Source organism: Elephas maximus, chromosome 2 (assembly GCF_024166365.1).
Source record: "Elephas maximus indicus isolate mEleMax1 chromosome 2, mEleMax1 primary haplotype, whole genome shotgun sequence".
NCBI lineage: Eukaryota > Metazoa > Chordata > Mammalia > Proboscidea > Elephantidae > Elephas > Elephas maximus.
This window is the reverse complement of record NC_064820.1, coordinates 55896022-55907567: the sequence shown is the minus strand read 5'-3', so window position 1 is coordinate 55907567 and position 11546 is coordinate 55896022. Positions and strand designations below refer to the sequence as shown.

Sequence of the window (11546 nt, the reverse complement as noted above, 5' to 3'; positions counted from 1 at the left end):
CACCACAACCCCAGCTTACAATGTCCATTACAATGCAGCCACATTTTCTTTTGGTACAAATATTTCTGTTTCCCAACTGAGCCTAGACCTTATTTTACAAAGGGAAAAGAGGATTTTACATATGTATCTCTCCCTGTCTCTTTATATGTATATGGGTGTATAGACAGACGGATAGATGTCGTTGTTAGGTAACATCAAGTTGATTTTGACTCATAGTGACCCCACGTGACAAAGAAGAGCTGTCCCATAGGGTTTTCTAGGCTGTAATCTTTTAGCACCATGGACTGCCAAAAGAATGAACAAATCTGTCTTAGAAGAAGTACAACCAGAATGCTCCTTAGAAGCAAGGATGGCTATTTTACGTTTCACATACTTTGGATATGGTGTCAGGAGCGATCAGTCCCTGGAGAAGGACATGATGCTTGGTTAACTACAGGGTCAACGAAAAAAAGGAAGACCCTCAATGAGATGGATTGACACAGTGGCTGCAACAATGGGCTCAAGCATAACAACGTTTGCGGGCATGGCACAGGACCGGGCTGAGTGTTTTGTCCTGTTGTACATAAGGTTGCTATGAGTTGGAATCAACTCGACGGCACCTAACAACAACAATCTTTTAGCAGATTGCCAGGTCTTTCTACTGCTAAGCTGCTGGGTAGGTTCGAACTGCCCATCTTTCAGTTAGCAGCTGAGGGCTTAACTATTGCGCTACCAGGGCTGTAGATAAAAAAACATATACAGATACACAGATGAAATTATTGTGTTAAGCATCAAATTTTATAAAAGTATTTCTTCCTACAAGCCTCTTTTCAAGCATACTTTCAATGACATCAAAAATATTCAGAAATTAAGTTCCCAATGATTCTGGTGCTCAGAAGGAAATGGTTTAACAAACTGGGTCACTGAAGTTGAAGTTCAGATTGGATCTTTCTGAATGTTGCTCACAGGGCTCTAGACTCCCTGAGAAAGTAAAACAGCTCCTTTGAGTCTGTATAGATCTGCTTTTTTACCTTATCACCTTTTATATTTTTTTTGCTTTCAATTACTTCCTTCTTCTGCCAGTTCATAACGTTTTATTCATATTAAAGGAAGGTTATAATTTTAGAAATCGAAACTGAAGAATGAGAAACTATGTGGCATTATATCTACTAGATTTGATATAATCAGCATTTTCGGCATCATCTGATTATATCATGCGTATGTATATTCCATGTATAGATGTGCATATATATGTACACATATGCTAATCTACATCCATATCTACATTTATCTATCTAATCTGTATCTAGCTCAGTGGTGTGCTGAAGCCAGCTCATCCTGGTTCATGAGAGCTAACTGATAAATTTTCAGGAATTTTGTGAACTAGTTAGAGTCACACTGATAGAGTGAAACTGGTCGTGGTGAGACTGTTCAGAACCACTGAAATTGGAAATAATACAAATCAGGGTTTTTTTCTTCCTGGAGAGATGGTTGATTAGCAATTTACCAATACACCATAGCAGGTTTGGTCATTTAAGGGACTGCATACATAGTTCATTTAGAATTGAAGCAAAAATCATTTTTAAAGAATTGCAAAGTTAAAAAAAAAAAAAAGAAAAGAACCAAAGTTCTTAGGCAACTTAGTCAATAAGTACATATACAGTCTTAAATAAAAAAAAAAAAAAAATTTTTTTTTTTGTACTGCCCATTAAATATTTGAAAACACAATGATAGCATTTAGTGTATTTCTTAATCACTGAATGCATTTCAGCACGTTTGTGCAAAGCTAATTTGGAATATCTGTTGACTTATTTTTTAATCCAAGTGTCTGAATTTACATTTTTTAGATAGTTGCAGAGCTGTAAGCTAAAAATTAATGAGAATGAAAACTATACGCAAAGTGGAAGAATCAAACTTTTCCTGCTGATGCAGTTTTGTGTGTTTATTTTCTTGGAAACTCTGGAGTTTGGTGTTATTTTGTATTCAGTTTGTGTGTGTATGCACATACAGACACTCACACCCACACATGTATGCATAAATCTCAGCAAATTCTTAGGGAAATAGGATCTCTAGTTCATTAAATATTCTGTTTAATAATTAGGGAAGATGGATATTAAAAATTGTGCCAGGCTTCTAAGTAACTGTCCCAACCAAACAACTCCTTCTCTCTTTCCTTAAAAGTTTGAAATTCCTTTGTTTCTATTTTCCCCTTTGGATTAACAATATATTTCACTTAAATGTATACACTCCTGGTCAGTGAATGCTTTGTCTATCAGTCATAGATGCCCAGTGGGAATTTCATTTTATCTCTTAGATATCCTTCTAAGAATGCTGAGAATGGAGCGGGGCTGCTGAGCAGGCTGTGCACTGGAGTTGTACAACATGGTGACCCTTATTGGGAGGGACCCTGAGTTTTGTTCGGCAAAGAAAGAACAGATGGAAAGAATAATTTCTGAATTTGGAGCTAGCTGGATTGAAGGAAATTCCACAAGTGGACATTTCTGAACAACAACAGGCCAGCAGGAGGGCATCGAGTCTCCAGAAACATTTAACCTTTCTTCTAACTACAGGTGACCTTGGCCTCCCCCAGAGGCATCCCTTTGACCATCAGGAGCTTAGATACAGATATGGAAGCCATGAGGTAGGCTGACTCTGAGTTCTCAGATAATTCCTTGGAAACTAATTCCTAAAAATTCAATCCACGACATTTATTTTCTGCCTTGATTAGCTGCTTTTTGTGAAAAGCAGAGTCCATGATTTTCTGGATAATTGCAGGTTCTGGCCTTGTGACCATAAATCGGGTGGAGAGGTGGAGTTGCTGCAGAAGTATCAGCAAACTTGACAGCAGTAGTTCACACATACAGCTATTATACATTCATTCATTGTTGTTTTCCTAAGAAATTGAGCAACCTAGGAGCTTGTGCTACAGTAGAGTCAGATGCACTATAATGACGACTTCAAGAACAAAGAAGCCCATGCTTCAGGGGTTCTATTTACATATTGATATTCTACACTCAGAAACAATGACTTCCTAGTAAAATGCAATACTGAAATGGAACACTGCCTTTTTATAAAAACAAGAAGTATGTTTGGAAAATATCTTTTAAACAATTAAAAATAAACATATTCTTATAGCTTGGAGATCCAAATGAGCCATGTTCTAAGGAGTTGAGGAAACTCCTTTGGGTTACATCCTGGGAACCCTAATATTCAAAAGCTGCTCAGCAAAAATGATTTTAGAGTCTCAGTGGCCTCCATCTATGCAGCCATGTTCCATTCAGAAACCCTTTTAGCATACCCTTCATGCAATGTGACTTTTCATGACAAATGACTGTTATGCCACACAAATAAAATAAAAATTGCTTTAAGTGTTTTTTTGAGTATAATTTTGAGTTTTAGAGCTCAGTATCAAAATTAAGTGTGTTCTGTAAAAGCTTAAATTAATCCATTCAGTGCACTTGTTTTTTAAACAATGATTCTATCTTGATTTTCTATCTTAGATAGAATTTCAGCTCAATTGTATCATTTTCCAAATACCTTGGAAAAAGATTTCTAAGTACGGAACCCAACACAAAGATGCTGAAGGTATTCTCTGTGATTTAATTCTATTTTTAGTCTATATTGTATATTGATTTTATCACAGGAAATTTTTATCATTTGAGTTGGAGGAAGTGATCTTTTTCAAGTAGTTTTTTTCTTGGTATTTACCAATGCTGTCATGTTAAATATGAATATTCAACAGGAATCGCGGCAGAAAGTTGTTTATATTGTTTTGAAAATAGATGTTTCAATGATCACAAAAATCTTTTGATGCATTCCTTAAACACTTTGAATGGTTATTTGACATATAAACATATTTATACAGGTTAGTCTTCCTCTTAAAACACTGTAATTTTGCTGAAATACTCAAAAATGAGTAATTATTTAAAATACCTTTCATCATTTTATAAAATATATCTTTATGTTATTATTTTTGGATCACACCCAATATGTTATTCTCCAAGTGATTAATCCCTGATGGATTACACAATGTGACCATGTCTTTAGTTACATTTTTCTTGTCACATATTTGAGGCAAACCTGAGCATAGATCATTGAAAACTTGTTATTCTTTTCTCTTGTAAAATATTTCATTTCTCCATTTTCTTTTTTAGTGGTCTCTTGAAGAATCCGATCTGTTGAGAAAATACAAAGCATAACAGAATTAATTATTTGAATTTTGGTAATAAATACAAATCATCTTGAATAAAATTTAATTCAGTAGTATTTTTGCAATTCTGGGTATTTTTTATTGACCTATTAGGTAATATTGAATGTCAAGAAAATGACATTTAACAACACAAATTATTTTATTTTTAACTTTTTTGTCACGTATTTAAATAATTTAAATATATCTTTGGAGACATATATCCTGCATTTAGCTGGCATTGACTCTACTTTGACTTAATTATTCCTTCCCCTCCCCACCCCAGGGATGTGGCAGAGAAACTTCCATCAAATAATTGATGGTCATAAATTGAAGGAATTAGAGCTGATGGGAAATCTGACACAGGTGATGGGGAGATTTCTGAGTGGTCGGCATCAATATTAAATGCCTCAGAACATCTGCCTACATAGACTTTACATAAAGAACCTCTTGTAAACACCCTGTAGCATTTGGATATGAAGATGAAGTCACTGAATATATGAGAAATTGCACATAGCAGTGAATGAGAGTCATAATTTATTATGCTTTGTGACTTTTGACATTACAAAATGTATTTATTTATTTCATTCAATATAGAATAACAACAACAACAATAAAAGCATTGGGGCCAGAATAGACCTTTTCGATTATTTAATCTACAACGTTTATCTTAAAGAAAAACTAATTAAAAAAAAAACTAAAACAGAAGTGGCTTTTTTATCTGTACATTTTTTTTCCAAGTTGAGACTGCATTATAATCAAGCAAAGGCAATGATTCATTCCTTTCAAAGTATGGTGCTTTCATATCATGTTAATCATGAAATTATGGTAAATTATGTAAGGGAATTAAATTTTTTTAAATAATAATTATTGAACAACTGAGGACTTAGAAGGTATAAAGGGTGAAAAGTATGCATCTTTAGGTTAGACAATGTTGACCCCCCCAGGTCAGATCTAGTTGGTGGTGGGTGAGGAAAAAGCGTGGTGACCTTCCCAGTGAGAACAGGACAAATGAACATGAAAAACATAATAAACTTGTCTTCCCCAGAATGTCAGTTTGCCTACATGTCTCAGGCCTTTTTCTTTGAGCCAACTGTAAAAGTCCCGGATTCACAAACCTTTAGGCCTCTTTAACTTGTGCCTGCATGTCCTGAGTCTAAAATAAATCAGCCGCGGCTTTCACAAAACCAGGTGGTGAATTACATGACGTTTTTCTTTCCTGCCCCACCCAGCTCTTGATCGTCTATCCGTCCTCTCTAAAATCTATTTGCTTCTTTTCAACCTTCCTTTGCCTTCACATATTAAATGTTCTATTTTAAAACTTAATTTCTATTACCTAATTTCTTCCACCCAACCAACTCTATTAATATTGTGATCTTAAGGGAAGTTGGGGGATTAGAGTGGATATTAGAAGCATATAGTTTACAGCTTCGAATTAAGTCTTTTTTTTTTTCTTCCTAGGAAGAATCTGAAAAAAGATAAGCTTGGTTTTGGTCCTCAGACTTTCTTTGCAGCGTTTTTCTTATTGGCTAAATGATCCTTTTTATGCTCCCCTAGTCCAAAACCCTATTAAAGTTCCTGGCACAAGGTAGCTGTTTAATGAACATATATTACACAAATGGTGAATGAATGAATTCATACTAATGATTAAAAGACTGAAAAAACGAAGGTGCACGCACGAAGCACCCTCACAAGCACCAATTCTCTTTCACATGTTGCTATAAGAAATTAGCATAGCACCCTTCTGAAATTACCTCGAGGGAGGAGGGCAAACAAATGCAGAAGGCGCGTGTTATTTCTTGTAAAAATACAGTACATTTGATGAGGAACAAAGCTTTAAGATTAATAAATAAAACATCAATGGTAGAACTTAAGGCATCAGTATCAGATCAAGCTATGAGAGAGGAACTTTCTGCATTCTCAGGGTTCCTATGTGGCTAGAGCTGAATTCTCCGCTATCGGTTACATTGGCAGACTGGGCTTCTCCTTCAACATGGCAATAAGCCACTAGTGGTACCATGTTTCAGGACATGTTTCTCAACCTATTTACACCTGTGTTCCCTACAGAGTTTCTCCTCTCAATCATTAAGTATATTTATTCCTCAGCTACTAAGATTTTCTCAAGCTTTCATTTCTGCCATGTGTCCTAAGAAGAGGAGCCCTGGTGGCACTAAGGTTAAGCTCTCAGCTGCTAACCAAAAGGTAGGCAGTTCGAGTCCAACAGGCACTCCGTGGGGAGAAAGATGTAGCAGTCTGTGGGAGACAGACATGGCAGTCTGTTTCTATATAGATTTATAGCCTTGAAAACTCTATCAGGTAGTTCTACTCTGTCCTGCGGGGTCGCTATGAATCAGAACTGACTGGACGGCAATAGGTTCAGTGTTTTTTTTTTTTTTTTTGATCATATGGAGATAAAGATAGAAAGGCTGTGCTTTTTAAAACTGAATCACTGTTCCGGGGGGCATCTTTGGCCTCTCCCTGAATGGAGTCTTAGACTAGGAAATTCAAACGAACTTCAGGGCTGTGGGATTTGGAAAAAGAAGGAGGAAGGGATAGTCTCAGGTATCTGCTCCAGACCTAGTTAGTATATGAAAATGTCCGAGGATAAGCGAAGCTCTCATGAACCTACTGCAGATTGAATGCAGGTTTCAGGGAGGCACCAACACAGCTTCCAAGTGGGAGAGGGGGTCACCTTTTCAGTGCAATGAGCCTGCTGAAAGTCTGAATTCAACTAGGGATACTCGTCAGGAAATCAAATGTTTTTGTACATTTCAGAGAGCTCGTGACCCTCTTGAGCAAAACCTAATTCCTGTAGCTCTAGGGTAAAGAGCCTGGTTGCATAGCCTGCAGCAGCCGGATATACTGGAAATGGGGTGAACATTGCTTGCATCCAACCATTTAAAAGCTGGTAATTATGGAAGAGTTACTTAATCTCTCCTTGCTCCTATGTCCTCAAGTGTAAAATGTAGTTAAAAAGACCTCGTTGAAAAGGCTGTTGTAAGGATATCTGAGTGAATGAAAGCAAAAGAGAATTTACGGTGAGGGGTTAATAGTGTGGAAGCTGGAGTAAAATGACCCCAGTTCAGATCCTTGCTCTGAACCTTACTGAGCATAAGGCCTGGGAAACACTCAACTTTCCTGTGCCTCAGGCTCCTCATTTACAAAATGAGGTTTATGATAGTGTCTGCCTCATAAGGTTGCTGTGAGTATTAAATGAGACAGTATGTGGAAATGCTTAAAATGGTTCCCATATATAGTAAGCACTCAGTGTGTTAGCTCCCTTCCTTCTGCCTTGGAATCTGAATCCTGATTGCTATACCTCCCACAGAAGTAGCTGAACTATACCTACTGGTCAGGACAGTCCAAAAGTTTGTTAAATGACCTTGCTTTGGGCTGAAAAAATAAGATCTAAGAATCCATAAGAATCTACCAATACATTTACTGGATGGAAGGATGTGTTTATTTTTACATTTATGCTTTTCAGCTTAGTGACTGGAAAAAAAAAAAAAGTGAATGAAATGTTGCATTTGCTTGTTTTAAACAGAGGTATGAGGCCAGGCAGAACTATCCAAATAGCAGCTCTGCTTTCTCCTCTTCTCTTGTCAGGGGTGTACTAAAGCCGTAGGGGTAGGTTTAGTGCTAGGAAAAAAGATCATACTGAAAGCAATAAGCAGTAACACTCTCTTTCCAACCCCATTGCCGTCGAGTTGATTCTGACTCATAGTGACCCTGTAGAATGGAGAAGAACTATCCTATAGAGTTTCCAAGGAGTACCTGGTAGATTTGAGCTGCCAACCTTTTGGTTAGCACTTAACCACTATCCCACCAGGGTTTCCACATTCTCTCTCAGAGGTGGATTATCCAAATAAGCAGGGCAAGCATAGGCTTAATTGTGCTTACTAATCTGTGGTGAACAGTTTCACCACGCCACATCAAAGTGAAACTCATGTGAAACTGCTCACTATAGATTAGTAAGTAAGCACTAGTAAACCTGTGCTTACCTTCCTTACTGAGTCATCCACCCCTGTCAGGGATTATAAATTTGGAAAGAGGCTTTGAATCTGTAGGAAGATGCTGTGGGGTTTGGAGAGAGACAAGCCAGCCATAGCTAGAAGCAGAATCTTTGACGTGGTAAAAAAAAAAAAAAAAAAAATGAACTTGTTCACTATAGATTAGTAAGCAATCACAAGCAAGCCCATGCTTACCTTGTTTATTGGATAATTCACCCCTGGGTAGTAAACAGAGAAGCCACATTCTATATTTGAAGCACAATCTTGACAACAACAAAACCAGGCCTTGGGTACCACAGTGTGGCAAAGTCAGGTATTACAGAGAGGATGCTGGTTATCTTGTAAACTAGGAGAATCCTGGATGTTTGATGTGGTGAAGAATCCTGTCTTGAAGACTTCATTGGAGAAAAGCTATGGATTCTATTTACTGAACTAAATGCTACTGACCTTTAACATAGGTTTGCTCATCTTCCCCAAAAGCAAAAAGTTGATTATTATAGAAAAGTTAGAAAGAATAGGAACAGTAGATAATTCAGCAGGAAGAAATTTACTATTTAAACTATTTGATTAAAAGACAATTCTGTTGCTCAGGTATTAGAAAAATGAATACATAGTCACAATTTGCATTTTTAACATAGTTTAATTGTTTAACAAAATAATGGGCAAAATGTAGGGTGATACTATTCTAAAATAAATGCCGCCTTGATGTTTAATTGGAAAAGCATTAAATTCAATATTTTAATAGGATTTTATTCCCAATTAAATTTATCCTAAAAGCTATGATTTCAGTTCTGCTGACATTAAAAATGATTCAGCTAAGGGCTTGAAAACTCTTGCATACCTCAGTCTAAGCAAAGTATCTATGTAAAAACCCAGATTGACCTGAGAGAAAATAGATGGTTACTCAATTTGACAAATGGATTTGATATAGGACTTTTTGAAATTGTAAATTCTACTTTATATCAGCTAATTAATAACCCCCCCCTCCATTACCAGTCAAGGGACACAACTACTGCATTAAAGGTGGCAAGTTTGTACACAGAGAAAGCATTTGATTTTTAAGATACACAGAGATATGTGATTAGGGAAAAGTTTTTATTTTAACCATGAACCAACTGCCTATATTCCCTTAATTTGACATTGGAATCCATTCTTTTCTTTTTCTGCAAAATATGTTTTTAATTCTTCTCTGCTTATAAAAGAAAAACATAATTATATTAAAATTTCAGGTGTTACAGACATATGAGAGTCCTCTATAATCCCAACCTTTAGAAAGATTCTCCATGATTTTGGGATACGTGCAGTCCAAAATGTGTACATTGTCTTTTTTTTCTTTTACAAAAATGAAAACAAGTTGTTTATAACGTTTGAAATATGCTTTTTTTTTTTTTTCCTCTGTATCCTGGCTATCATTTCAATTTTTTTTTCCTGGCAGTATAGCAGTATAATACTGTATTCCCCAGTATGGATACATCATAATTTGTCAATTTGCTGTTGATGATCAAAACAGAAAGTCAAAGTAACCACGGTGCTTACCTTCCACAGGGCTAATATGAGCAGCATTAACAGCAGTAAGCCCGCAAAAGCACTCAACAGGATAACCCACAATGGCACTCTGCCTGGTAGCCCATCTTTGGATACTTGAATAGCAAGCTGGAAATTATTAAACAAGATTAGGAACGTTAACAAACACCTAATAGCACTCCTGGAACACTGAGTTCTAGTAGGTTACAATTTTCTATCAAGCAGCACACTTTATCTCATTACTACATACAGAGAAAACATTGAGTTCACATTTCGAAATGCTCTCCGACTATTCTAAATCTCTGACCATGTCAAACTTATTATTAATGAGAGATATTTATCATCTTATCCTTCAGAAATTTATACATAAAGAGTAAAACGCCAATGAATCAGAATGTTCAAGGGTAGGGGTGAACCAAAAGTATCATGCGGTTTAAAGGTGTTATTAATACAATTTAGTGCATTATACAAATAGTGTAAGTTTAGGGTTGGAAGGTCACAGGTCGTATTGACATAAAAACCTGAGTGGATCTCATTATTCTAATCCTAATGTTCTTTATTTTTTACATTTTTAAATTGAGATATAATTTTCACATAGTAAAATACACAAATCTCAAGTGTACAGATAAATGATTTTTGCATATACATTCACCCCTAATGTGCTTTTTGGAGCCCTGGTGGTGCAGTGATTAAGAACTCTGCTAAACAAAAGGTTGACAGTTCGAATCCACCAGCTATCCTTGGAAACTCTATGGGGCAGTTCGACTCTGTCCTACAGGGTCTCTATGAGTTGGAATCGACTCAACGGCAAGGGGTTAATGTGCTTTTTACTATACCACATCGTCTGTTTTAATTGACTTTTAGTCAGCATCTCTAAGTCAGCTATCAATGGAAGTAAAATTGTGAAGTGGGCAGTTTTTAGCACTTCAGCTACTTAGGGACTCTTATCGTGGCACCCAAACCTCAAAAAAACTTGACAGCTCTGTGTCCTATCCTTTAGGTTCCTGACAAAACTAACCCAGGGGAGATATCAATGACTAATAATGGCTCAAGATTCTGTATTTGCATGTAACAGGGGACATCTCAGTTTTCTACCCTAGAGGGAAGATTAGGGGTAGAAAATGAAACTAACAGGGAAGATATTTGCATACAGTGGATTCCAATCCAAACTCCTCAAATGGGTAAAGCACTTGGCTGCTGAACAAAAGGTTGGAGGTTTGAGCTCACCCAGAGGAGCTTTGGAAGAAAAGCTTGGCAATCTACTTCTGAAATATCAGCCACTGAAAACCCTGTGGAGCACAGTTTTACTCTGACAGGTGTTGCTTTTTAGGTCACTGCTCATGTATGAGGAATACAGCAATGGTAGCAGTATTGAAGCAAACAGTCATGAAAGGGCTATAAGGGTTATTAACCATTCCATAATAGTTGTTTTTCAGAAAAGTCTACTCTTACTACATTTTTGTTACAATTTTTACAGCACTTCACCATGATTGTTAGAATCCCCAGGTTTCTCGTCTTTTCCAGGCAGGAGGCCAAGGCGCAGGTGCACTGACTCTGAATCTACCTGCTATACGACCTTCCTGGGGTGGCAGTAGTGAGCTGCCGCCATTTTTTCAGGGCTGTGCCCAGTATTTTTAGAGCCATGTGCAAAAACCCTTTCACTAAAATTATGTGGACTGCGCACTCATCACAAGACTGAATATCCTCCCCTCGCTGTTCATGCATACGTACGTCACTTCCTATAAAAGGAGCAAATCTGCCGTGGGTTCAGGGAGCTGGCAGTCTTAGGTCATGAGACCCTGCCTGTCTCGCAGTTTGCAAACTGTGAATAAACCTTTCTGTTCTTC

The 11546-nt window shown here is 37.0% G+C and overlaps 1 protein-coding gene across 1 annotated transcript in view; it reads right to left on the bottom strand.

The window, feature by feature from the left end:
* Positions 1–280: 280 nt before the first annotated feature.
* ITGA1 (integrin subunit alpha 1) overlaps positions 281–11546 on the bottom strand; it is a 229158-nt gene continuing 217892 nt past the window's right edge. The window contains exons 28-29 of the mRNA XM_049863571.1: positions 9712–9828; positions 281–4154 (exon numbers count right to left, since the gene is read on the bottom strand). Coding sequence (XP_049719528.1) covers positions 4110–4154; positions 9712–9828 — 162 coding nt within the window. The 3' untranslated portion in view covers positions 281–4109. The remainder of the gene's footprint in view (positions 4155–9711; positions 9829–11546) is intronic.